General features: G+C 53.6%; 7 protein-coding genes across 7 annotated transcripts; 2 read left to right on the top strand and 5 right to left on the bottom strand.

Annotated features, from left to right (window-relative positions):
* Positions 1 to 461: 461 nt before the first annotated feature.
* Positions 462 to 1,676, bottom strand: PpBr36_10161 (uncharacterized protein; the record flags this gene model as incomplete). Its single annotated transcript, XM_029897274.1, has 1 exon — positions 462 to 1,676. One exon carries the CDS (start codon positions 1,674 to 1,676, stop codon positions 462 to 464), a length of 1,215 nt encoding a protein of 404 aa, XP_029744254.1.
* Positions 1,677 to 2,795: 1,119 nt separating this feature from the next.
* Positions 2,796 to 3,236, top strand: PpBr36_10160 (uncharacterized protein; the record flags this gene model as incomplete). The annotated part of the gene is made up of 2 exons (XM_029897273.1): positions 2,796 to 2,860; positions 2,960 to 3,236. 2 exons carry the CDS (start codon positions 2,796 to 2,798, stop codon positions 3,234 to 3,236), a joined length of 342 nt encoding a protein of 113 aa, XP_029744253.1.
* Positions 3,237 to 3,425: 189 nt separating this feature from the next.
* On the bottom strand, positions 3,426 to 4,637 carry PpBr36_10159 (uncharacterized protein; the record flags this gene model as incomplete). The annotated part of the gene is made up of 1 exon (XM_029897272.1): positions 3,426 to 4,637. One exon carries the CDS (start codon positions 4,635 to 4,637, stop codon positions 3,426 to 3,428), a length of 1,212 nt encoding a protein of 403 aa, XP_029744435.1.
* A 705-nt stretch (positions 4,638 to 5,342) lies between these two features.
* Positions 5,343 to 7,207, bottom strand: PpBr36_10158 (uncharacterized protein; the record flags this gene model as incomplete). Its single annotated transcript, XM_029897271.1, has 3 exons — positions 5,343 to 6,042; positions 6,122 to 6,307; positions 6,450 to 7,207. The coding sequence occupies 3 exons, from the start codon at positions 7,205 to 7,207 to the stop codon at positions 5,343 to 5,345; spliced, it is 1,644 nt and encodes a 547-aa protein (XP_029744312.1).
* A 1,283-nt stretch (positions 7,208 to 8,490) lies between these two features.
* Positions 8,491 to 11,073, top strand: PpBr36_10157 (uncharacterized protein; the record flags this gene model as incomplete). The annotated part of the gene is made up of 1 exon (XM_029897270.1): positions 8,491 to 11,073. One exon carries the CDS (start codon positions 8,491 to 8,493, stop codon positions 11,071 to 11,073), a length of 2,583 nt encoding a protein of 860 aa, XP_029744430.1.
* A 1,031-nt stretch (positions 11,074 to 12,104) lies between these two features.
* On the bottom strand, positions 12,105 to 13,133 carry PpBr36_10156 (uncharacterized protein; the record flags this gene model as incomplete). Its single annotated transcript, XM_029897269.1, has 1 exon — positions 12,105 to 13,133. The coding sequence occupies one exon, from the start codon at positions 13,131 to 13,133 to the stop codon at positions 12,105 to 12,107; it is 1,029 nt and encodes a 342-aa protein (XP_029744431.1).
* A 2,332-nt stretch (positions 13,134 to 15,465) lies between these two features.
* Positions 15,466 to 17,326, bottom strand: PpBr36_10155 (uncharacterized protein; the record flags this gene model as incomplete). Its single annotated transcript, XM_029897268.1, has 2 exons — positions 15,466 to 16,784; positions 16,849 to 17,326. 2 exons carry the CDS (start codon positions 17,324 to 17,326, stop codon positions 15,466 to 15,468), a joined length of 1,797 nt encoding a protein of 598 aa, XP_029744429.1.
* Between the last annotated feature and the right edge of the window lie 7,918 nt (positions 17,327 to 25,244).

The raw sequence follows: 25,244 nt of genomic DNA, 5'->3' as shown, positions 1-25,244 counted from the left end.
AGGACCGATATTCGTTGTGTAGAGGTAAGCGCAACGTCAAGTCGAGAGAACAGACAGGAGGAGCGGGAAAGAAAAAGGGCACAAAATGAAGCAAAAGCTGCCTTGTTCTCGAGTTGTGGTCTAATGACGAGAATATTTTTATTTTTTATTTTTTATTTTTTGATTTTATTTTATTTTATTTTGTATGATATTTCCCCCTTCTCCCGAGATCTCCCTCCGAGATGGAAAATCACAAGCAAATCCCACAATGTCTCGGACCAAAAAAAAAAAAAAAAACTCCAACAGTAAACGGCAGACGGGGAACGCTCGGATGCATGGGGCCGCGCGACGTCCGAATTAGCACAGCCGCTAAACCTTGCTTTGCTTTCCTTTAGCTGGGCCTGGCGGAATCATAATTTTCTTGTACCCCCGTCTGCTTTCTTCTCCCGTCCACACATTAGACTAGGCAACAAAAACGAGTTTCATTCCTCAACGATCCCCCACTGGCGCAACAGCAACCTCGCGCCGTAGCACTCCCTCACGTGTTCCGTAAACCCCTCCCTCGTCCACAGCCGCGTCGTGATGGCCTCCATGGCCCGCCTCCCGCCGTCCACCAGGTCCGACGGCCACATGGCAGCCGCCACGCCGCCGGGCAGCTTGCCGCTCCGGTAGTGGGTCTGGGTGACCAGACAGCCGCGGCACAGGCGGCCGCGGTCGAGTGTGGCGGCTGCCCCGTGCCTCGGCCCGGGAAGGTACGGCATCCGCACGACCGCCACGCCCGACAGGTAGTCGTCGATGCGGTAGCGCGGCCTCGGGCGCAGCGTCAGGTCGCCGCCGGGCGGCTTGAGCGGCGCGTCGCGCATGGTGCGCAGCATCATGGTCACGTGGGCGCTGGGCGGTCTCCGGTTCGGGCCGTACGACGGGCGATCAAAGGACCCCAGGCGGCCGCCGCCGTCCCTGCCGAGCTGTTGCTGCTGCTGCTGCTGCTGCTGCTGCTGCTGCGGGTGCTCCCACTCCGAGTCCTCGATGGGCGCGAGCTGGCCCGCCGAGAGCTTCCTGGCGGCGCCCACGGCGACCATGGACTTGCCGACGCGGGCGTCGGCGTACGAGCCGACCTTGTAGCTGCCGCGGATGACGCGCAGGCGCGGCAGGCGGGCGAGCTGCGAGTCGGACAAGCCGAAGCACCGCTGCACGCTCGCCGGGTCGTAGACGCGCAGGGCTGGGTTCTCGGCCAGGCAGCTGAGGCAGGCGCGCTCGGCCGTGGGCAGGAACAGGTAGCCGCCAAAGTGGACGTTGCAGCTGGAGCAGCGCCAGGAGCGGAGGGCGTGGTGCAGCACGGGCGCGGGGTGCACGGCCAGCAGGCCCGTGGCGGCAAGGGCGGCCAGGACGTCTGGGACGTGGGCTATCAGGTCGCGGTAGATGGGGTTGAAGTGGACCACGTCCTTCCAGGCCATCGACGCCTGGGCTAGGCGCGTCAAGGTCAGGACGTCGAGGTGCGATGCCGTGGCGATGAGTATCTCGGTCGGCAGAAAGGCGAGAGTGCCGTACGCGTCGCTGGGACGAGAAGGGAGAGTCATGGGTTTGACGGGAGGCAGGTCGCGGATGACCTTGTTGATATCGGTCTCGTCCTTCTCGACGAGATTGTCGAGCAGCGTTGGACTCAAGACGCTGGCGCTTATTTTTGGGAGGGCAGTCATGATGAGAGATTGCGCCGTGTTGAGCCGATGGATGTGCGTTGTCGTTTGGTTTCGTTGGGAGATGGCGCGACAAACGAAACAAAAAGCACGGCTAGGAAAACAAAAAGACAAGCGAGAAACAAATGCAAAAAAATATCAAGTCAGGCCAAGCCAAGTCAAGTCAAGATGCAAAAAAACGACCACCACCCGAGCAGGCAGCCATCCCGGCTTGGCGATGAGGGGTCACTGCATTGCAGATAAAGATTGATGGTCTAGACTTGAGGAGATGAATGAATGAGCAAAGCCTGACTGGGAGGGGGCCGGCAAGGGAGGTAATGTTCCTCTGTTACACCACACCGTCTGACTCTGCTTTTGTTTCTCTGTGCGTCTATGTTTGTGTCTGCCGAGTGTGACGGAATGTGATGAGTGATCCTCCATTCGATAGACGTTATCTTTTGTTGTCGCCTTATTGAGCTAAGCGCTTACAACTTCAGGGTCCTTCAACTGCAGCTTGGGTGGAGTTTGTGGATTCTGATGCCACTGAACCCCGCGGCTATTTTGCTGATTCTCCACTGTCGGCTCTGGGGTTGGCTGTCATTTCTCAATTTCTTTCCTTCCCGTAGCTGCCAGATTATTCTATATGTTTTGGCCCAGGTTGAGCCTTAGTCACGAGGTTTTGTCTGTAAAACTGGAATGACTGACTATATATGGCTTCGATCATCGACTCGTCGACAGTGTCTATCGGAGAACGGCTTCCATTGGCACAAGCTTTCCATGACAGTCAGGGCAAGTCCGACTTTGTTCCTGGGCAAAGACGACATGTCTCTCCAACAAGCAAACACTCTACAATCCATCCCCAAGTGCCCAATCTTGTCATGAAATCATGAGCACCTGCTTGTCAAACTTGCTTGTCAAACGTTCACTGCGTGGCCTGCAAATCTGCCGCCACTCATCTCGAGTTGAAACGACGACATGATGGCTCTGCGGCATGGAAAGGTAAAATACTATATAAACGAGGTCTTGTCCAGCGTCAACTATTACTTTCTATTCACCCGAGGGAAAACTTTTTTTTTTCGCTCAACAGACTGTGACAAGACCAAAAAAAAAAAGTATCACTCCCAAGTGGAAAAAAAGAAAAAAATGACTTCGTCGCGCAACACCTCAGCAGGACACTCGACCGGTGCCACCCATGGCTCGGCTAACACGTGAGGTCGCATTTGTAGCTAACCCAGTTACCGGGGGGCAGTTCGAACATAAAAAACTAACTTTTTTTTTCTTCTTTTCTTTTCTTGTTTCTCATACAGCCAAAACAATAGAAACCAGGCAGGTCAGAGCAGTGGCAGCAACTCAAAACCCGGTTCGTCTTCCTACACATCGTCCTACTCGTTCTCTGCTACCACCACCCATGCTCAGCAAAGCAGCCGTTCCGAGCCCTTCAACACGCAGGCGCCGCATGTACAGGGAAACCAGGGCGACGTGGCAGCGGCCGAGAAACGCCAGCAGCAGAATGCGGAATGGCATATTGGAGCATTTGATGACCAGTTCAACGGCCAGAATCAGGGCCAGAATAAACAGCAGTAGTGAGTGATCTAATGAGTATCTGGCGCTGCTAGCTTGGAGGCTCCTTTCAGCACTGCCAACGTATACATATGTCCCTCGCCTGGCCCTGGTGGCAAATCGGAGAGAGATGTGTCCCGTGGGTTCAGAAGTCAAAAAGTGCTGTACCATATAAAGACCAAGTTGAACTCATCATTCCCGCATCGACCCCATCTAACCTCTTGTCGGCCGAGGGAGAGCCCTTGGAAGCATGCCCATCCTAGTGGAAGGTCTAGGAAGCCCTCGAACCTGCGGTGGAGTCAACAGTTTGGTGGTGACCCGTGGCGTAGCTGGCTCACAAGCAGGCTCCATCTTTGCTCGCGGTTGGACAATCCGGCTTTTGGCCTGTGGCACCTTCAGCTTGCTCTGCACCGGAGCTGGAGGGGGAGCCGACAGCGAGGTCGACTTTCTTGGGGCCTGCAGCCTGCTCATGCCCTGTACGCGAGGGAGTGTTTTGGATTGCTGCTGCTGCTGCTGCTGCTGCTGCTGCTGATCTTGCGTCTTGGGTGCGGGTGAGGAACTTTGACGCTGGCACACAGAGAGAGATTGAGATCGGGAATGGGGACGAGGAAGCCCTCTTGGTGGTGCAGGTTTAGTCGGAGCCTGAAGCCTGCTTGGGATGGCCGAGATTGGCCTGGGTGGCTGGAGTCCAGATGGCCTGGTGGCCGGCTTTGCGAGACATGGCCTGCGAACCTCTGGTTTGACTTGCTCTTTGACGGCGTCTATGACTGCCGGTGATGCCTTCTCAGGGGTTGATTTACAGGATTCCGACGGCTCGATGGCGAAACGCACCCTGGGACGACGCTCGGCCTTGACGTCGGCCTCGATTTGTTCCATCGGCTCAGAGACCTCGGCGTCGACCTGGTGGGCCGCGGCGTCGGCCTCGATCTCCCGGAGCGCCTTGGCGACCTCTGCCTTGACAAGATCATCCACCATGGTCAAAGTCTCCTCTGCTTCTCCTCCGTCCCCTTTGCCGCCCACCACCGACCCCTGATCAGCGCCAGCAGAGACATCACAGACGTCATCATCATCATTAACATCATCGCCATCCTCATCCCACACGGCCGCGATCCACTCCCTGCTCGCACCAATGACCTCGGCGTAGATGCGGGTGATCTCGCCGGTCCTGTAGACGACATCGAAGCGGTCCTCGCACGGATTCAGGGCGGCGATGCGCGTGCGGATGGCGGCGCGCGTGGCGTTGTCGATCCTCGTCTTGGTGCAGACGACGACGGTGCGCGACACGGCGCCGCCCACCACCTCGAGCGGCACGCAGAGCACGTCGAGCAGCACCGTGGACGGCGCCGCCTTGGTGATGGCCTGGATGATGGTTGTCTTTTCGCGCTGCCAGACCGTGTCGCTGTTGGTTGGTTGGAAGTATGTCATTTTTTTTTTTTTTTATTTTTTGTATCTTTTTATGTCTTGTCTGTTTTCCTGTCTCTTTTTTTCTGCAGAGAGTGCTTTTAAAAATGCGGTCCTTGGTTAGTAGTATACTTGGCGGTTTGGCAGTAAGAGATTCCGGATGGTTTTACGGGGCTTTTCTGTTTCCTTTTCCCGTGACGAATACCAGATTCAATACTGGACTGGAACTTGCGATTGTCCAAAAGCTCGTTAGACTTTGCAGATTAACTGCATTCTGGAAAGTGCCAGGCTTTAGACTTTATATTAACTCCACGGTTAAACATAAACAATGAGCACAATCATGAATACCGTAAACAATGGATGACCTTTGTTGCGCCTCCACGTAGCAGGGATGGTTGGGTCCAGTCAGCGCATCTTTAACTCGAGTTCGTGGACAAAGAAGTTTTTTTTCTTTTGTCTCCCCTTTCATCACTTGAGATCAGATCGATCTGGCCTAGCATATCCGCAAGTAGGCATGCATCGGCAAGTAGGCATGCATCATCAACAACCAACGACATGCCGATTATTCAGACCACAAAAGCATCCCTTGAATTCTAGACAGACTTCTAACGTACATTTCTCGAAACCCGAACGCGAAAGGAAAAAAACAAAAACAAAGTCAGACCAAAAAAAGACCAGGCCATCCGGCATTCAAGCAAAAGAGAGAAAAAAAAAAAGGTTATTCGCCCCTTAGTACACGTAGATGAAATCCTCATTCTTCAGATCCGTCGTGTCCTCGAAACCCCTCTCGCCAACCGACTCGTCATTGATCGGCTCGTCGTCGCCCATGGACGCGCTGGTGTCGGCCATGCTGTAGTCGATGACGACCTCTGGCTTTCCGAGGGCGACGCGCTGCGCGGCGTGCTTCTTGTTGAGGTACTTGATGAGGAGCATGCCGAGGCCGAAGAGCACGATGAGGAGCACAAACATGACGAGGTTGGCCGTCAGACCCCTCCTGTAGCCGGGCTTCTCCTCGGGCGTGAAGAGCAAGGGCCCCGCGATGTTGCCGGCGTTGGACCCGATGAAGATCATGGCCGTCGTCACCTTGCGCTTGGTGTCGCCGCCCGTGTTCTGGCCCGACCACGAGTAGATGAGCGGCGAGATGCCCGGGTAGAAGGAGATGATGTAGTAGGCAAACAGGTTCAGCCCCCGGTCCGACGCCTCGCGCGTCGTCGCCAGCAGGATGGCGCAGCCTGCGATGGGGCCCATGCAGAGGAGCATCAGCACGGGGCCCTTCATCTTGATCTTGTCGGCCAGCCAGGCCCCGCCCAGCGTGGCCACCAGCTGGATCGCGCCAAAGGGGATGTTGAAGAGGATCGTGGTGAATCGGTCGAAGCCGAAGGAGCCGATGATGAGGGGGCCAAAGGTTGAGATGCCACCGCTGGGAACGCTGTGTTGGGAGTAAAAGAAAGCCAAGTTAGTAGTGGGCTTTGGTGCTGACGAGAAGAAAAGAAGGAAAAGAAACTTACGAAATAATAAACATGGTAGAGAACCAAAGCCAGGTCTTGGGGTCCATCATGCATTCCCAAACATGCTCCCACTTCCAGACCCCTGAGCTGATACCCTGCTGGTTCATGCGCAGTCTCTCGACGGCGATGAGCTTGTCGTCACCCTTGAGGAACTTGGCCGTCATGGGGGAATCGGGCATGAAGATTCTGTTTTTGTTTGTGAACGTAAGTACTTGTTAATCTCCCTCTCTCTCTCTCTCTCTTTTTCTCTCTCCCTCCATCTCTCCAACTCCAACTCCAACTCCAAAAAAAATAAAATAAAACACCACACAGAAAAAATGGCACTCACCCCATAACAACAGACCACATAACCGTCAAGCCGCCGCAGAACAAAAATATGATTTGGTACGAGTGCAGCGCGTCGGTCTGGATGTGGCCCAGGCCGTAGGTCAACAGGCTGCCCAGGATGTTGACGATGCCCAGCATGGCGTACCAGGCGGCGTTGCGCTTGGTCTGCTCGCGGCGGCGGTACCACATCTGGACGATGGCGACAAAGGCCGGGGCGACGGTGCTCTCAAAGATGCCGAGCAGCAGCCTCGCGCTCATGAGGCCGGCAAAGTTGTGGGCGGCGGCCATGCCGCACAGGATGGCGCCCCAGCAAAACACCATAAAGGTCATGAACCTGCCGACCGGCATGACGACGAGCAGGTAGGCCACGAGCGGCTGGAACACAAGCTGCGCCACGTAGACGACGCTGCCCAGCCAGCTGAACTGGTCGCCCACGAGCTTGGCGTCCTCGATCAGCCCAAACACGGCCGCGTACGACAGCGTGTTCTTGTCCAGCGACTGCAGGCTGTAGACCACGAGCAGGATCGGCAGCAGCCGCAGGTCGATGAGCCGCACCACCCGTCGGTTGTTGCCCACCGTCACCGTCACGCTGTGCCCGGCCTCCTTGAGGAACTGCTCGGCCTTGTCCATGCCCTTGGGCAGCTTTGGTGCCGGTCCGATGGCATCGTCCGCGTGTATCGTGCTGGGCTTGTCGGGCGCCGCCGACTCGATCTGGGCGCTTTCGCCCCCGATGGCGTCTTTGGTGGCAGCATCAGCCATCGTGTCGATAAGGACGAGTGACGAGCTGCAAAATGCAGCAACAAATAGACCAAAGAAGAAGAAAAAAAAAGAGCGCAATAAACACTCTCGACACAGCTTCTGAAGCGCTACAAAGTCCAGACAGATAAGGATCAAGGAACAGCCATCATTCCCAGGGGAAAAGAAAAATCAACAACAGGCCGCACCCGGCTTATAACCGTCACATCCCAACCCATGCTGTCGGCACCTTATCGGCATCCTCCCCAATGACACACAAGAGCCATTAGAACCCCTGGACCATTTCCATTGAAGCGAAGCGATTCGAGGCTCCAGACAAGAAATGCCCACAGAATTATTAGGTCTGTGGGGTTGTGCGAAAAAAACCGGAGCAGTCGGCTTGTGCTGGGGAAATCCCCACGGGGATATAATTTTTGGGCTTCTTTTTGGTCCATCTCCATAGGCATTGTCTGGACGCTGTGGAGGAGGAGACGCAGACAATCCAGACCAAGCAAAGAAAAAAAAAAAAAAAAAAAAAAAAAGTACTCCGTACTCCGCAATGGGGAAAAACAAAAAAGCGGCCTCGACACGAGGTACCCCGACACGTGCGAATATGATACGTTTATGACATACTAGTATAATGCTGCATCCCCGTCCAGTGGATTATTTTTTAAGGGGCTCAACGGGGCCTTGAACCATCTAAACGGCCTTCTTTCTTTTTAGTTGGTCGGCTGACGCCCCAGGCCAATGGGGATCGCCCACTTATTAGCAAGATGAATGCGGCTAGCTCTCCTTTGGGGGTCAAGTTGGGGGTCACTTCCCTGCTCTTCTCTCCACACACATTCAACCCCACACACGTCAAAACCTCGGGGGATTATCCGAACTTCTTCCCCCTTCCCCCCATGGGCTTGCACCGGTGCAAAGTCTCCAAAAGTGAGAGCTTGAAAGGCCAAGGCAAGACCTGTCAATGGCTCTTCCCCCTCACCCTTTAGTCATGAGGGGACATTTACCCCGATCTCGTTCCCAGGGCGGTCCCCCGATGCGGATTGCGGGCGCCCCTCAGTTGCTCGCCGGTTCCGGGGCAATACTTTTTGTTTTTGTTTGGGGAAGTCTTAAAAAGAAGACAAGATCCGGCACCGGTTGAGCCGCATACCACCTAGGATTTTTGTTTTTATTTGTATATGTCCATTGTCTTAGTTTTTCCTTATCTTGTATCGGATGAATATTGCTCGGGTGGCACAAACAAGGAAAAAAAAGAGGTGTTAAATTTTCATTTCTTCGTCTATTAGAACAACCAAGACGCAACAATGGTTCAACGCGAACTCATCCCTTCGACATGGGCCACGTCGCCCTCACACCAGGCCGACTCCCCCTCGGTCAACCTGACTTGCAATGACAAGTCTCTCCCCTTCAACTTCACATTCGAGGCCGTCCGGCCCAACGTCTTCCGGACGACCTACACCTCACCAACCCACCCGCTCCCTCCACGCCCTTCGGTCCCCCGGGCCAAGGTAGAGCTCCCGTCCGGCTCCGTCGAGGTCTCCTCGCCCCGGGAGACGACCAAGACGATCCGGGCCGGTGACGGCACCGTCACCGTCGACTGGACCGGGTCGACGCCGCTGCTCAAGGTCCGGCTGGCCGGACAGGCCGACGACGCCACCCCCCTGCTCGAGGACATCCCCGGCAGGGGCTACGCGGTCGACGGCGAGGGCGTGGCGCACTACACGCGCTACAACCGCAAGACGCTGCACGTCGGCCTGGGCGAGAAGGCGGCCCCCATGGACCTGTCCGGTCGGCGGTTCCAGCTGACGGCCACCGACAGCTTCGGCTACGACGCCCACCGCACCGACCCCATGTACAAGCACATCCCGCTGCTCATCAACGCCACGCCCGACGGTGTCGTGGCCACCTTCTCCACCACGCACTCGCGCGGCGAGTACAGCGTCGGCTGCGAGATGGACGGCATGTGGGGCTTCTACAAGGTCTACCGCCAGGACTACGGCGGGCTCGAGGAGTACACCATAGTCGGCAAGACGCTCCAGGACGTCGTCAGCACCTATGCCACGGTCCTGGCCGGCATGCCGCTGCTGGTGCCGCGCTGGGCATTTGGCTACCTCTCGGGAGGCTACAAGTACACCATGCTCGACGACCCGCCCGCCGGCGAGGCCCTGCTCGACCTCGCCCGCAAGATGAAGGAGCACGACATCCCCTGCTCCGCCTACCAGATGTCCTCGGGCTACTACGTCTCCCACACCCCGCCCCATGTCCGCAACGTCTTCCACTGGAACAAGTTCCGCTTTCCCGACCCGGAAGCCTGGATTAAGGAGTACCACCAGCACGGCATGCGCCTGATCGCCAACGTCAAGCCGTACTTGATCGCCAGCCACCCCGAGTACGAGAAGCTCAGGGACGCCGGCGCCCTGTTCAAGGACCCGCAGACTGGCGCCTCTGCGGTGACCAAACTGTGGAGCGCCGGCGGTGGTGAGCGTGACGACGGCGGGCACATCGACTTCACCTCCCAGGCGGGCTACGACTGGTGGTTCAACGGCATCAAGCAGCTGGCCAAGGAGGGCATCGACTGCATGTGGAACGACAACAACGAGTACACCATCACCGACGACGCCTGGGAGTGCAAGCTTGACCAGCCCGAGCTGATGGGCGGGGACGTGGCCGCCGAGCTTCGGTCGCGGCCCCAGGTCGGCCTGTGGGGTCGCGCCCTCCACACCGAGCTGAACGGCAAGGCCTCGCACGACGCCATGCTCGCCGTCAGGCCCGACGAGCGGCCCTTTGTGCTGACCCGCAGCGCGACGGCGGGGACCATGCGGTACGCCTGCAGCTCGTGGAGCGGCGACAACACGACCAGCTGGGACGGCATGCGCGGCGCCAACGCCATCTCGCTCAACGCCATGTTCTCGCTCATCCACTGCTTCGGGCACGACATTGGCGGCTTCGAGGGCCCGCAGCCCGACCCTGAACTGCTCCTCCGCTGGGTCCAGCTCGGCTGCATGTCGCCGCGCTTCGCCATCAACTGCTTCAAGACCTCGGCCGCCGACAACAAGGTCGGCGACGTCATCGAGCCCTGGATGCACCCGAGCATCACCCACCTCGTGCGCAAGGCCATCAAGAGGCGCTACGCCATGATCCCCTACATCTACTCGCTCGCCCTCGAGAGCCACCTGACCGCCATCCCGCCGCAGCGCTGGACCGGCTGGGGCTACGAGCGCGACCCCGAGGTGTGGACCAACAAGACCCTGACCGACGGCGAGACGCAGTACCTGTTTGGCGACTCGCTGCTCATCGGCGGCGTCTACGAGCCGGGCGTCAACAGCTCCAGGGTCTACCTGCCCAAGAACGCCGGCGACGACGACGACAACGAGGGCTGGCTGAACCTCAACGCGCCCTACCAGCACTTCACCTCAGGCCAGTGGGTCAACGTCGACGCCGAATGGCACGGCGCCGGCATCCCCGTCCTCGGCAAGGTCGGCAAGGTCCTGCCGGTCGGGAGGGACGTGCAGGTCCTGTCGCCCGGCGAGAAGGAGAACGTGGCAAACCTACCGCTCGACGACTACCGCGCCGTCGAGATCTTCCCGCCCCCGCCCGGCGTCGGCAAGGAGGGCCGCTGGTACGAGACGACGTGGTACGAGGACGACGGCATCTCGGTCGCGCACAAGAACAAGATTGCCAAGTACACCTTCTCTTATGCCGCCTTCAAGACCGAGGTCAAGGTCAAGTTTGCCCGCGATGAGAGCGACGGCTTTGCCGCGCCCTGGAAGACCCTCGCCATAATTCTGCCATCTGGCGATCTGAGAAAGGTCGTCGCCGAGGACGGTGCATCGGTGGAGAAATTGGGTGTTGATGATATTGGCCGTCAAAAGTTTGAGCTGAAGTAAGGCTTGTACCAGCCAGGGGGTGGTAGTTTCTCATGACTATCCATTATGCGCGAGTACCCATGCCTGCCTGTCTGTCTTCAGATGTAATACAAGAAGAAAAAAAAAAAAAAAATCATCACAAGTCGAATTTCGTCGTAGCTCTATTATCTTGGCGTGATTATGCTATTCGTCATACCCTGCATGGCACTGTTACAGCGGTTTTCGTAGCATCTGTTGACACGACAGATTTTCCAGGCTAGAAAAGCCGAAAATCAAACATGCCTGCATCTGGGCTCTATCGGGCCCCAATGCCGACCTAGCCTTTGTTGCAACCAATTAACAGCAATCTTCAGATCACCTGGCTCGAAGATTTCATTTATAGGTTGCCATACCCCATGGGCTATGACGTGCACCCAAGCCCTCGAGCGCTTATCGGGCCCATCGTACAGAGTCCAGCCTAGACCCTGCAAATCCATGGGTACGGTGTCCCAATTCCTATTCCACAGCACCAGGGCCGCCAACGAGGCACCGGAAATCCAAGCGAGCACTAATATGTCGTGCCCCCTGCCAATGGATGCCGTGCCAGGCTGTGTCTCGGCAGGGTGCGGGAGTTCGGGTCGACCAGTGATGCACAGAAAGGCCTAGAACTTATGCTGGCGGGAGGTGCGAAATCCCGCTGAAGACTGCTGCACTGCCACGATTACACTCTCTAGCCCTTCCGTGATCTCTTCCTGTTTTGTCGCACAATCGAGCTAGCAATTTGGTCCCTTTTACGTGGTGCAGCAATACTAGACTAGTGCCTAGCTGGTGTTGCTGCTACACGGGGAAAATGGTATGTGTTGCTGGTCCCCCCTCTCGACCGTTGTGGTCTGACGCTGTCCACCCCAGCTGTGGCTTGGAATCATCGACCAAAACGGCCCTAACGACTGTACCTCGTTCCACACGAACCGAGATTGGTGCGATCCTACCAGGGATGCTTGTATCATCTTTCGTCACCAGGTAACCTCTATGGCGTCTCTCAAGCAAAGGACGAGTTGAACACCGATAATGGCTCAAGGATTGACAGCGGCTCCAGAGGCACCGTCGTCATCAAGGGGCACCTTCATCTCCGCCTCTATAGATATCGCCTCCGCTGTGAGCCCCTTCATGTTGGACGGGATGCCGTCATTGACTACCTCCGGGTTGTAGTCTAGCCCAAGGCGACTTGCAAATAGCCCAGCCCAGGTCTGAGCAAAGCCCTTCCCGGGATCTGGTAGTCGTGCCAATTCGGAAGCGGGGTTGGAGTCCAGGCTGATGGTGTTGTTTGGATCCTGAGCCTCCAGGAAAACGGATGTCACACCTTTCCCCGCCAGGCCGCAGGGCACAAACCTGATCCAAGGGTTGTTGCTTTCGTTGTTCACTTCGTTCTCTCCGACGTTTGCCGCAGTCCCGGGGGTGGTCAGGTTAAGCGCCACGCCTAAACCCGTCACGTGGCGCCGGAGATGCACACCCATGGCGGCGATCTTGCGCGGTTGCTGCTGCTCCGTCTCCGAAACCCACACTCCCGGGTCGCACGTCTTGACAATCTCGAGCTTCCTTCCTCCTAGAGCAGCAGAATTCCTGACAAGGTCTGCCGTGACGTCCTGCAGGAGGTCCGCGTACTGCCGCACACCCATGCTTTTGTATCCGCCCGACGCCGGTTGCAAGTCCAGGATGGGCCAGACCACGATCTGGCCGGGCCCGTGATACGTCATCTGACCGCCTCGTAGGGAGCGCAGGACAATCGGCCGCATGGAGTGTTTGGTCTCCGGTTTCGACATTGGATGTGTGATGATGAGGGGGCGACAGAGCCCGTCGACTTCGAGATCGGGCCCGACGGTCTGCCGCCGACCGAGAGTGTACGTCGGCTGTGGGGTGAAGGATAGGATGGTGGGCGGCGGTGACGGTGATGATGAGTTGCTCTTGCTGTCGAGCAAGGCACGCTGTAGGCGTGATTGAAGGGCAGCGGCAATGGCGTAGGGCGGGTACGTGTGGGCGAAGGCATCGGAAGGCAGATGGATGTGCTGGAGAGTCACCCTGCCTGCTCGGCCCAGGTGTGACATTGCAAAAGAGGTGAGCAGATTGTGCTCGATTGATTCGGTCAGAAATCAATCGCACAAACGAAAGCCTGAGGAAAAAAAGTCTACGTTTGAGGTCGCGATTGTAGATTAGTCTAATTCCTAACGTGACGTACGCGAAATTTGACCAAAGGGAAGTTACTTTCAGAAACAATTCAAGTTTACACATACACCCCACAACAGACCAATGGCCTTGTTCCCACCCCACTAGCTTCGCTTGCTGGGCTTCATCCCTAACCCTCTAAGAAGCTGCTGCCTTGGGGAATGTCAAAACAAACAACCGATACAAAACTTGAAGACAGGGCGGGCTATAGTGAACATCATTAAAAAAAAAGAAACAGAAAAAAAAACTCACAGGAATCACAATACAGCTAAGGAAATCAGGCAAACGCAGCCTTTACAAAGGGTCGCCAGCCACAGACCAACTCCACTCCTCACAGACCACGCATCCAGGGTCCATCAACATCTGGACACTCCAGAGGACAAAGACTCAACCTCGAACACGCCTTACCTGCATAACTCTTCACTGTATTCCCCCTGAGATACCTCACCGCGTCTGCTGCTTTCCGCCCCTCCCATTCATCTCAGCCAAGGGATTTTCATGCAGGTACAAACAGCCACCGCACTCTCCCTCGAATCCACAAAAGGAGGGAGGCGTTGTACCTAGCAACTTGAGCATCCCGAACATCTCTTTCCCGTTTGACACGTGTCTGCAGCCGGACCCAAGCAAACAGAATAGTCGCAAAGGCCTGTGAGGGAGGGCAAGGAAAGAGGAGCAAGGACCATCTTCTGCGCGTGCCTCGCGCAGGACACGGCTAATGCCGCCACCCGACCCCCCCTCTCAACCGGTAAGGGAATGAGGATGCCCAAATAAAATCATCGGCAGAAACCGGTCGCCCCTGTCCAGGGAAAATCCTACATCATGCCTTGTCAAGTAGGTGAACCAGTGGCGTTTTCGTATCGTAGACAATCAGAGGGGAACAAAAGAGTGAGTGGAAAGGAAATACCAGTCGCATGTGCGCGCAGATTGCGCGACCCCCTCTCCCGGACCGTGTTATTCTTTCCTCATAAACGGCCCTTGCCGCCCTCACCTGTGCGTTGCCGCCTCAGCGCGCTCGGGCACAGCCAATTCATCGAAGGTCCGCGCATCCCTTCTTTCTTACCTTGCGTTTTCCCCAGGCCCTGATCGGCAGATCCTCTGTCCAGCCATCCTGCCGGTCGCCGCGGCTGTCTGACTTGTTGATCCCTTACATGTCCGCATTAGCGTGCTTAGGGCAAGAGAAAGCCATGTCTCTTCGATTGTCCCAAAGGCAACGACGCACGACAGAAACAAACGCCAGCGAGACACGACGTGAAATGGCCAATGTTCAAAGTGTATGCAATTAACACGTTCAACTCTCATATTTTGGTTCTAGTGTTACAAACTACGCCACCGTAGTAAAATAGATTCTATACAAAAAGTAGGTTGTAAACATCCTTTTCTTCGATCACGCCAACGAGATGGGTATATAGATAATAGAGATGAAATCAACCAAATGGGGGAGTCCAAGAGGAGCTGCAGTATATGGTGAAGACTGCGTACAGTTTACCGTCTAAGAAATAGGTAATAAGGAATAAGGTGTATCAGATAGATACATGTGCTGGAGGTAGTCCTCTACAGCCACGGCTGTATGCATTGCAGATGCGGGGTGACGGGAGTATCCGCCGCCTGAATTGCAGGCTTAGTATCTAAATCAAACAAGAAAGACGCGCTGAGGGAAAAGTAGCCAATAGATATGGAAAAGAATTGATGCACTCCGTAGTAAAAATCGTCAATTGAGAGGCTCTGGTTATTCCATGAGACGTATTTTTGGATGGGAGGAACAATCCTGATGACAGGAGCTTAGGTTTGAACATTTGGTATCTTGGTAAAAGAAGAAAAAAAGGAAAAAAAAAAAAGAACAGAATGAAAAATAGGTGTAAGGAGCGTCAATGTGGGCATCATATTGTTGTGTCTGTTGTTTTATTGACTTAAGCAAGTCAGGTAAAAGTAAGGAAGGGTGTGAGGGTGGAAGTGGCGCCATGGCTTGGTGCCATACCCAACACAGGTATCGAGTCTATTCCGCGGTAAAGTTGTTTCAGAAAGGCGCAGTGAAAATCGTGGTCATAAATCCAGTAATATCGTGTAAAGTTATGTTGTTTCCGCCAGTAATCGCTGTCCATCCGTTCATAAATGCGTTCAAAAAAAGTAATAATAATAAAAAGAAGCCGATAGTGCGCGCCCAAAACTCCGCGCTAAGTTGCTGATTTGTTGTGACAAAATTCGATTGTTGTTTTTTTACTTCTTCATGGCGTTGACCCGCCCGACGATGCTCCTCCAAAACCTCGAGGCGCCACCTTGACGTGAAGGTGAGAGTTCTCGAGACATGGCAGCATCGCGGATCATTGGACCAACAATATCTTCATCGCCCATGGCGGGAAACTTGCCGCCCTCGCCATCGAGCATGACTGGCACGGTTGAGGGGAGGGTAACATCCTCCTGCTGGTGGCGCCACCTCAGGGCTTCCGATGTGTCTCCGTTACCGTTGCACATGGCAGAAAATCGTGCCACGACAGTATCGTGGGCAAGGCGCCATTCCAACTCAATCTCGGCCCACTTCGCTTCGGTGAGCTGATAGGTTTTCGAGGTTGCCCCATAATGCTCTCCAGTGCGCACCAGGTGCTTTGTGAAGTTGATTCGCGCCTGATTCCAATCCGCACGCAGTGTCTCCAAAACAGCCAGGTCCGAAACCTCTTGCGGAACATACGGCTTTGGCAAGATGGTGAAGTTTGCGTGACCTAACCTGTCTGACCAAGAGTCGGGCTGCTGCAGCTCAAGGCCTAGGTTGTACATGGGGCTAGAAACCTCTGAAGGGCATGCAGTGGCAGGGGCAGATATGCTAGAGCTTTGGTAGTGGCGGAAAGACGATATCGAAGGCTTCGTGCTGAGCGCCGGGGCGGGGAAATACTGTGGCGAGCTAAGGCTCAGCTCGGGAGAGCTGAAGGTAGTTTGTTGGTATGGTTCAATCTTGGGAAACTCGAGAGGAGACTGAGGCGCAGAGGGTGCAGTAGAAGGTGGCGGCTTGGTGATGAGAGGTGGAAGTAGGGGAGTTGTTGCCATGGCACGTTCCCGTTCTAAGCTCCTGCCAAGCTCGTTGGCGGCTTCAATATCCAAGGGCGTAGGAACCGAAATGCTGTCGCGAGAGGTGGCCGAGCTTTCATAGAATGATAGAGCTGGTGTCGGGGGCAATGGAGGTTCGAAGGTACGGTCCAGAGTTGGTCGTCGCCCTCGGGAGACAGAAGATGACCGGCTCGAGGGCCCAATCGACATCGATGGTCGGTAATCAAGAGTGGTTTCGGAGGCAGGACTAAAGCTTAGGGAAGAAGCTGCTGTTCGCCGCTCTGTAGATCTCCACCTAGAGAGGCTGGGAAGGCGAATCCTCGAGGTCAAGCCAGAGAGTGGTGAGTCATTGCCACCGCTGCGACCGCGTTGCCTCCTGATGGTAGCATAAGGATAATCGCTATCGCTCATGAAATCCATTTCGTGATCTGTTTCGTCAATGGGCATCGAGGCGCTATGGGGAAGGGAGGGCCTGTGATGCTCACAGGCCTCGCTGCCTGCAGGTGTAATTCGCGTTAGTAAGGGGTACCAGAGTAAGGCCATAGGCTTAATATAACCTACACAAACAGTAGGCATCGTCAATGTCCAACGACTCGGGGAAATCGAAAGGCTCTGGCAAGCGAGTGTCGTCGCCATCCCTCTCAAACGGCTCCTCCTGAACATCCGGCAGTGATCGCTTAGGTGTCGGTGTCTTGGTAGCAGTGGCACTCGTGCTGGCGCTGGTGTTTGCGCTTGAGCTCGTGCTGGCCGTCGGAAGAATGTTTTGGTTGAGCATCTGAGTGGCTACTTGAGCGAGGGCTGCGGGGGATACGGAACTGTCGGAGCAGTACGAGGCAGACAGCTCGAGTGAAGATGTCGAGCTCGAGTATTGCTGCATGTGTCCATCGCGCTGGGAGAAGGTCGGGGTGACTGGCGACGCCATCTCCGAGGACGAAATGTTGTCTTGCAGGTAAAAAAAGGTTTGGTCGACCTCCCGTACGGCCTTGCGACGGTCCTCTACCATCTGAGGCAACAGCAATGGCTTCAACTTGGCGGGCATATTGCTGGTAAAATCATCGGCAAAATGCGCAACGCGCTCTGTGTGTGTGTAATAGGAAACGGCAGACTTGGAGTTCTGCGCGGCCGTTGGAGCTAAAAACTGGATAGAATTCAACCAGAAGCTGCGGCGAACAAAAAGGAATAGCGGTATATGGCGCCGTTTGTTTTGTGTTTAGATCAGCCGTTGCGCAGACACCGAGGCGCACAGATGTTTGTAGTTAATGCAGCTTCTAAGCTTTGGTCCTCAAAAAGTCCTGTCGGGTGAAAGTTGACGAGGTCCCGTTTCCAGGTAGGTGGGGTTGGTTAAAAAAAAAAGGTAGGTGCTGATAGGCAAGTTATCTAGTCGGTCGACTGTCGGGATGACGAGCGGTTGGAGAGGCACGCGCGCCAAAACACCACAGCACCAGACAACAGCTTCAACCTAGCAAAAAAAAAAAAAGGATGCGAGCAGGGGTGGCCCGAAAAAAAAAAAATAGAGAACAAAAAAGAAAAAAGTAACCCAGAAACGTTTCGTGCACGGTCGAATCGGTCGACAGGGTGTGGGTGGGCTTACTTCCCCTCTTGGGTTGGTGGTGGGGAGGACGGGACAGGGATAAAAGTGGGTGGTCGGGTTGGCCAGACTGAGTTTTCCGGTTGACTTGGATGACGGCACGAGTTCCTGTTGTTGCTGGGGGTGCGAGGTAGGGGCGGCGAAAAGGGAGAGCAAAAAGAAAAAAACTTCACAAAAATTCTGTTCCCCAAACCTGGATTGTCTCGCACAGTGCTCCTTTATATCGGTCGATGTTACGGAACAAAGTACCACTGAACACCCTCGCAATGAATCAATCGGCTTGTGAGTCCGGGACTTTGAAAGGACAGCAAAGCAGACCAGAGACCCTTGATGCGTCAAATCAATTGGGTTTTCTTTGCTTTGGCTGGGCTTGCGTTCGATCTGATACCGCTGGCAGCACTTTGGCTCAATCTTCCGGGGTTCGTAATAATGGTTCGTGAAGACAAGACGACAGAAAACTTTAAGTGGGGATTTCGTCTTGCAAGGTCGTGTTGCTGTCAGGTGGATCGTTTGACAAGGGCACAGTACCGTAATAGAAAAGCACTATACAGCAAGACGAGTTGCGATGCGACCAGTAAAAACCAGGAAGCCGAGTCGATGTATGGGACTGCTCTGTCTTTTTTTGGGGGGGTCGGCTCTCTTGTCTTGTGTGTCAAGTCTTGGAAATATGTCTTGCTGCGTTGTTTGCTGGCGAGCTGGTGCGGGGAATGGGGAAGTGCGGTTCTCGGTGGTACTGGTCCACGTGTTTAGTCAAGTCGGGCAGCACCGCAATCTATTGGTGATGGCTAGCCTTCGTTAAGAGACGATGATGTCGTTCGGCTCGCTCACTTGTTCGGACGGGAGGGCGCGTCTGGTGTGGGTGTATGTGTGTAGTAGCAGCAGGGCAAGATAGGGTAGCGAGGCGAAATGTGGAAGTGGAATATCCCGAAACAGTTGACTTTCTTTTTTTCTTTTCTTTTGTTGTTTTCTTCTCTCCCTGAAAAGCGGCTCAAGCGTGCAACTTTCTCCCTCGGTCGTTCAGTACAACGTAAGGGCAATCAATATTCAATTTGGTTCTGTTTTGATTTCATGCTTTCGCCAGGGAACTTGGGTCTGATCACAAAAGCTGGGGGTGATGAGTGGCCCGAACGAATAAGACGAACTGCCTGCCAAAAAGGAAAGACAGGATGATCCCACGGCAAACGCGGGTGGTTAACCGATTGGGCCAGACTTGGGGAACTCTTGCAAACGATTGGACGACAAACAATAGTCGACTTACATCAGTCAATCAATCGGTTTTGTGTTCCCGTGTTCTGCGGAGTTGATGCTGGGCAGAGATGCAGATGGTCCGCGTATTTGACTTAGGTGGCCCAAAAAGTATTTGTCCCACGTGAGGTCGATAGTGCCGAACCAGTCAATAGAGGCGGGCGATTGATTTCTTCAACGAGTGCATGTAGCCAGTCAGGAAGTTTAGGCGACGCTGCACAAGGTTGGCTGGCGTTGGTGATGGTGGATCGGCCACATCAATTCCCGCCCTTGTTGCGTTTATCGTTTTTCGTCTCCCAGAAGACCGACCGGTGTTGTTGTGTGTGACTTTGCTTCTAATGTATAAAATCGTGACAATGATAGGGCAGACAAAGAGGCAAGGAGATATGAAGGTATACGGCTGCCAGAATAATTACGAGAGAGAAAAGGGTCGGCGGAACACGGTGTACATGTATGGTCTACGGGCCTTGTCATGTATTATTTACTTCCCATCTACAGTAGAAACAATCCTGTGCATCTAGCCCAAGCCAGAATCAACACAGACCTACCAGACAGCGGCCACCCAAGCCAGCATCGACAAACTGATCCAGGAGTCTGTTCCTCGCAATGGGATGGCGGGAAACTGAAGCATTGTCAAGCCCCTGATTTGCTGGCTTTTGGCTCGACGAGGCACTGTTGTGTAGGTATTAGAGGCTTACCTAGTTGCCGACAACTCCGTTTGCTCACTGCTTCCCCCGTCCATGATCCCGGCTCCCAGCAAAAAGTTTTTTTTTCAAGCTTCCCCTACAACTCCAGGATCACCAAGTGGGCGGGTATGGACAGATCATGGAGGGGACATTGCTCAAGCTCCAGGGTCCAGGGTCTAGGGTCGACAGGAATTGAGTTCCACTGTTACTGTTGAATTTTCGTGGCAAGCACGGTTTTCCGTCGCCGCCCGCTCTGGCAGACACGAGAAACCCTGCAATCAAAGTCAAAACATTATTCCCAAAAAAAGACTGTATGAAGGACATTGCCGGAAAGGTAAGGACGTTGCAAGCATGCATTAGTGTCGTCCGTATATACTCTGGAAGGCATATCCGTCTGTAGTACACTGACTGCACAGTCATAGCACCAAAAAAAAAAAAAAAAAAAGATCAAGGGACTTGCTAAACGCCTCGTGGCTGCCAAATCCGCTAGGCTGCCGCCCCACGGGAACTGTGGGCGCATAAGCATAGAACTAGGTCTAGGCTAGCACTACTGTACTCTACTCTCTCGCACCAAGCTAGAAATCATTGTAAGGGATGTTATGCAAACATTAGCAAGTACAGTATGAAATGAAGGTTCGGTCATCCCCTGGAGCCCCGTGCTCTATGGTATCCATACGTTAGTGAATACTTTGTAATGGTGAAGCCCTGGCAACAATCCAGGGTGAGCTCCAATGCTCCTTTTGCGAGCTTCAGCGGAGACAACATGTGGTCGCTACCAGGTCAACCAAACAGAAAATGCTACCGAGTCGGAACCAACCAGCCATAAATCTGTTAATCTGTTGCACGCTACAGCAAAAACTTTTTGCTCGCCGCAACGCTGCGGTCGCATTCGGCATTCGCAGTAACTAGGCACTGTCGTGCAATATTTAAGTGTTTTTATGATACGTTCCTCAATTGATTATCACGAATTTGTTTGTTACGAAGGCATGAGCTTGAGACTAACCAATGTTAATCAGCCAGCATCAAATTCAACAAGAACAAGAGCTAAGCTACCATTCAATCTGCATTCTGCAAACTGACCACATGTCCTGCGCCGAACAAATGCGGGAATTTCAATCGCTGCGAACTTATTAATAAAAGCTTCACATATTGTATTGCTTACCAAATGGACGAGGTCGCGGACTTTGAGCCAGGAAGAGCAAAACGTACGAAGCAAATGGCGTCACCTTTTTCACTAACCAAGCTGGCAAACGGGGGAGCCAAGGTCACAGAACGAACCGGGCACAACAGAGTTTTTCTTTTTCTTCTGCTGCGCCCATGCCTCCGGTGGGTTGGATCCGGATTCGGAAGGATTGCAACCTCGACAGGCAACAACCTCATGGTATAACCAGGCCACCGGTAGTATAGCGAGTCTACCGCAGTATCCGGGAGGTATACCTGGCTGGGTGTTAAGAGAGACCCCCCGGCCCCCCATCACCGCTCTCGCCCAGCCGTCAGTCGTTGTCTGGCCCAGAGCTTCAACGGTGCAAATCCACAATAGCAACCAAGCTAGGGGAACAAATCCGTGCAGCCGTTGGCCCAGTTTTTGCAAAGAGTACCCATCCGAGCGCAACGTTTTGAAACTGTGCCAAAAAAGAACAAGATGCTTGGGAAATTTTGTTCCTGGAAAAACGACGTCAGTTGAATGAAGCATATCTGCCTTGTTTTTTTTTTTGTGTTTAATTGGCCATGTGCTATCCAATGCTGAGTAATAATGGCCCGCTGTCTTACGCTTCTATGATAAGTCATAGCTTATGCCCATGAAGCTACCTGGCTAGAATGGGGTTTTCCTTCCCCACATCGATGAGGTCAGAGCTTCCTCCGAGCTCCAGCTTTCCGACCCAGGTCAACCAAGCTCGCTACTGTGGTAGAATTACAGGACAGAGTAAAGCCTCAGGCACTCATGGAGCTGTTGTTAGTCCCACACAGTTGGTCCATTGAGGCTATGCTCCAATTGCCCACCTTTACGAGTACTTTGCACAATATTTACCCTACTCCGTAGGGCATGTGTCAGGTCAGGTCAGGCATTTGCATGCAAACGAAATCCTATCCTATGTATGGCCTTTTGAAAGTTCAATAGTAGATCATTATTCCATCGAATTCTTCTTTCTTCTCATGACACGGGTATCCGACAGCATGGTCTATCCTTTCTTTTAAGACCTTTTTTTTCTCTCTGAATTAAGCATCTGTTCTCAATAGATCGTACTTTTGGGCAGCTCTGAACTTACTTACCTATGATAGTACATAGCAGAGAGCTTACAAGTCCTCCCTACTTCTTTCTCTCTCTCTCTCTCTCCACTTTTGGCGGGCCATGATTTGTGCGATTGTACATTTTGTCACGATTATTTCATACGAACATCAACCATTGAGTGCATTCACTAGTATCGCTACTGTACAGGTATTACCACAAATCTCGTCAAGAAAGATCAGCAAGTCTAGGCCTGTCTGCACCCACACCCGATTCCAGGCTTCCCGGATCGATCAAAGATCAACAATTACCGTAATATCCAATGTCTCTGCCGGAAATCGCTGGTCCGGCTGGTCAAGCCGGTAAACAAAATGACAGAACAAAAAATCAAACAAAAACGCCTTGACCAACCAAGGGCCAAGCCCCAACATACCCATCACATGTTTGGAGGCGACCAGTAAGCGGTTTCATGGTTCAAATCCCAAGTGGTGCCAGCCTTTCTCCCTTTCTCCCTACCAGTAACCAATCGCGGCCATCGGAGCAAAGTCAAAAAAGAGCGCGTACCTGCATATCCTCTTTGCGAGCCCCGCCACTTTACTTTGCCTTGCCTTGCTCGATCCATTCTCTACTCAGACGACCTGGGCCGGGGTTGTTCAGAAGTTGCTTCCCTTTCTTTCTTCCTTGGTCCAACTAGGTTCAAGAACCGGCCACCTTCTTGACTCCTTGAGGAGTTCTTGCTGACCACCAACGATTCCCCATTGCAAACCCTGGTCTTGCTCTATTTTTTTTTCTTTTTCCTTGTTGTATCCATGGTTCGAAGCGGAAAAGCTTTCCGACTTTGAACAATGGACCCATGGCCACCTGGCACCTTGGTAGCGGTAGCCCTATTTAGGCATCGCTCGTCCAGGAAAACTTTTTTTTGTCCTCCCACACCTCGGCGCAGGTAGCGATTGGAAATATGACCTACTTGGCAGTGAACTTGAGGTGCCCCGGGTTGCTCGCTTACCTTGGGCGAAGCTTGGGCGAAGCTTGAAGGTTGTGTGCGTGTGTGTGTGTGTGCGTGTATAGATCCCGCCTTTGCCTTTTCCTGTCCAGCCCAGTGGCCTTCCCTGTTTGGGAGCCGGTCTGGAATCTTTGACGTGTCATGGTTCAAATGGTTTTCTTGGTCCCCACGTCCATATCTTCACCCAATTCTGTGCGCTTTAGGTCGGGACCAAGTGACCGTCTCATCTGGCCACCCTACCTGGCTCCGAATTACTTATGTACATGCTTGACTGTTGTCGACTTGACCAAAACCATGCCGTCAAGGATCGCTAATACGTCAAAAGGTCGAGTAACGTCGAGGTTCATCCCACAGACCTTTTGTACGATTGTACGAGGGATAGATAGATTCTTCCCTCGATAGCAGCCAGATCTTGGACGTGCAACGTGCAACAATCTGTCGCTTGCAAGACCGTTGGGTTGTGGCGGGCGGCTATCGTTGGTGCCATCTCGCACATCCGTTTTGGTGGCGTTCGAGCTGGGCTGTGTCCTCGTACACACCCTCTTTGCTTTTATTACAGAATACGACACGATGCAGCCTCCGTATCAAATCGTCACATACTCGAGCGCGAAGGTCAATTTTCTATATTTTTTTTTTTCCCACCACCACCACCACCACCACCATCTCCAACTGCCGACCACCTCTGGGCAGGGTCTTGTTGCCCATCCTAGCCGTCAATATCACCCATGGTAGCAGTTTTACTGTGGTAAGCCGCATCGTCGGCCGTAGGACTCTTGTACTCAAAAGAATGGCTGATCTCCGTTGTTCTCTCCACATGTAGGCAACTCCATCACCAAGAGCCCTAGGGCAGCCCGCAATAGTAAGCTGCTTTCACATCGGTCGCCCCACTTCGGCATGCCACCGTCGGCCGGTATCGTCTGCAGGCTGCGGTACGGCTCCATTCTAGCCTAACAGTAGGGTGTGATGGCGTCGGGAATATCTTTGTTCTGCAGTATATCATGTACGGTTATGTGGGTTGGATACAAGCAACGGGACGGTCTAGAACTCGCAGTTCCTCCGAAGAAAGACCCTGTGGCATTCTACACGGAACGTCGGCACGGTTATTTGCGAGGAAGAGAATGCAAAAAAAAAAGGAAAAAAAAAGGACGGGAATGTAAATGACTTGCAGTCGGTTGAGGATTCTGAAATATACAATATTTTGTGGATTTGAAGCACATTAGGGTTTTTGCGGTTCAACCCGCCGCCACTAACATGTAAGAAAGAAGAAAACAAGAGAAAATCTCTACTCGTAGTAGAACACACTAGACAAAATTACTTTTTCGCATTTTATTGCCCCTCGCAAACCAGCCAATACTATTTTCACTGTAGATGCCGGCTGTGTTCTTCATTCTCTTCTTTAGCCCCCAGGTACGACAAAGCATGTTTCAGGCTTGGTATTGCAGCTTTGCTCGACCGCGATAGACTTCTGTGTTTAGGGCGATGTAATTGGACAAAGCTAATGCCGGCTCGTGCGGAGAGACGACTTTGCAGGGAAAGTATATAACTTTCGTATAGCCAGGCGAAATGCTTCTTTCCACAGGACTTGGCCACACAATCTTCTGTTAAAAGTCTATTTATCTTCTTATATCTTTCACCACCCTTTTTTTGGACAACCAGCAGCCCCTTTTGTTGACTTTGCATCTGCATAGGACCACTTGTACAGGCATTATTTCCGCCGGTAGGTCCAGCTTGTATGTAGCCAGTGCAATAATGTCATGACTGCGTAAAACGCCTGCGACCTTTCATCCCTTCAGACTTGTGTCATCCCACCCAAAAGCGAAGAAGGCTCGGGCCATGAACACAGCTTGACGAGGGCAACATTTCGTGCAAGCAGCGCCCTGGCTTTTTTTTTCGGATGTATAAAAGATTTCACATGGGCTCTATTCTATTTTTCCGGGCTGATCGACGAAACTCTACCAGCATCTCCCATGTAGTCCAGGCACACCCGTGACATATTTCATCCCGATTCGTTGATCATACATATGACTGGATCCCGGGTTTTCTATTGCCTTGCTGACTAGGTCTGAATCGTCCATGTATTTTGCGAACACGAGATGGCATTCCGCCGAGTCTCGATCGTGACGCAGCCAGCCCACCTGTAAGGCTCACCGAACGATGCCATTCGCAAACCCCGTAAATCAGCGGGCTTCAGAAACTGGAAAGAGAAGT

Source organism: Pyricularia pennisetigena (genome assembly GCF_004337985.1).
Source record: "Pyricularia pennisetigena strain Br36 chromosome 4 map unlocalized Pyricularia_pennisetigena_Br36_Scf_9, whole genome shotgun sequence".
Taxonomy (NCBI): Eukaryota; Fungi; Ascomycota; class Sordariomycetes; order Magnaporthales; family Pyriculariaceae; genus Pyricularia; species Pyricularia pennisetigena.
The sequence above is the reverse complement of the archived record's forward strand: the minus strand, read 5'-3'. Positions and strand labels throughout refer to the sequence as shown.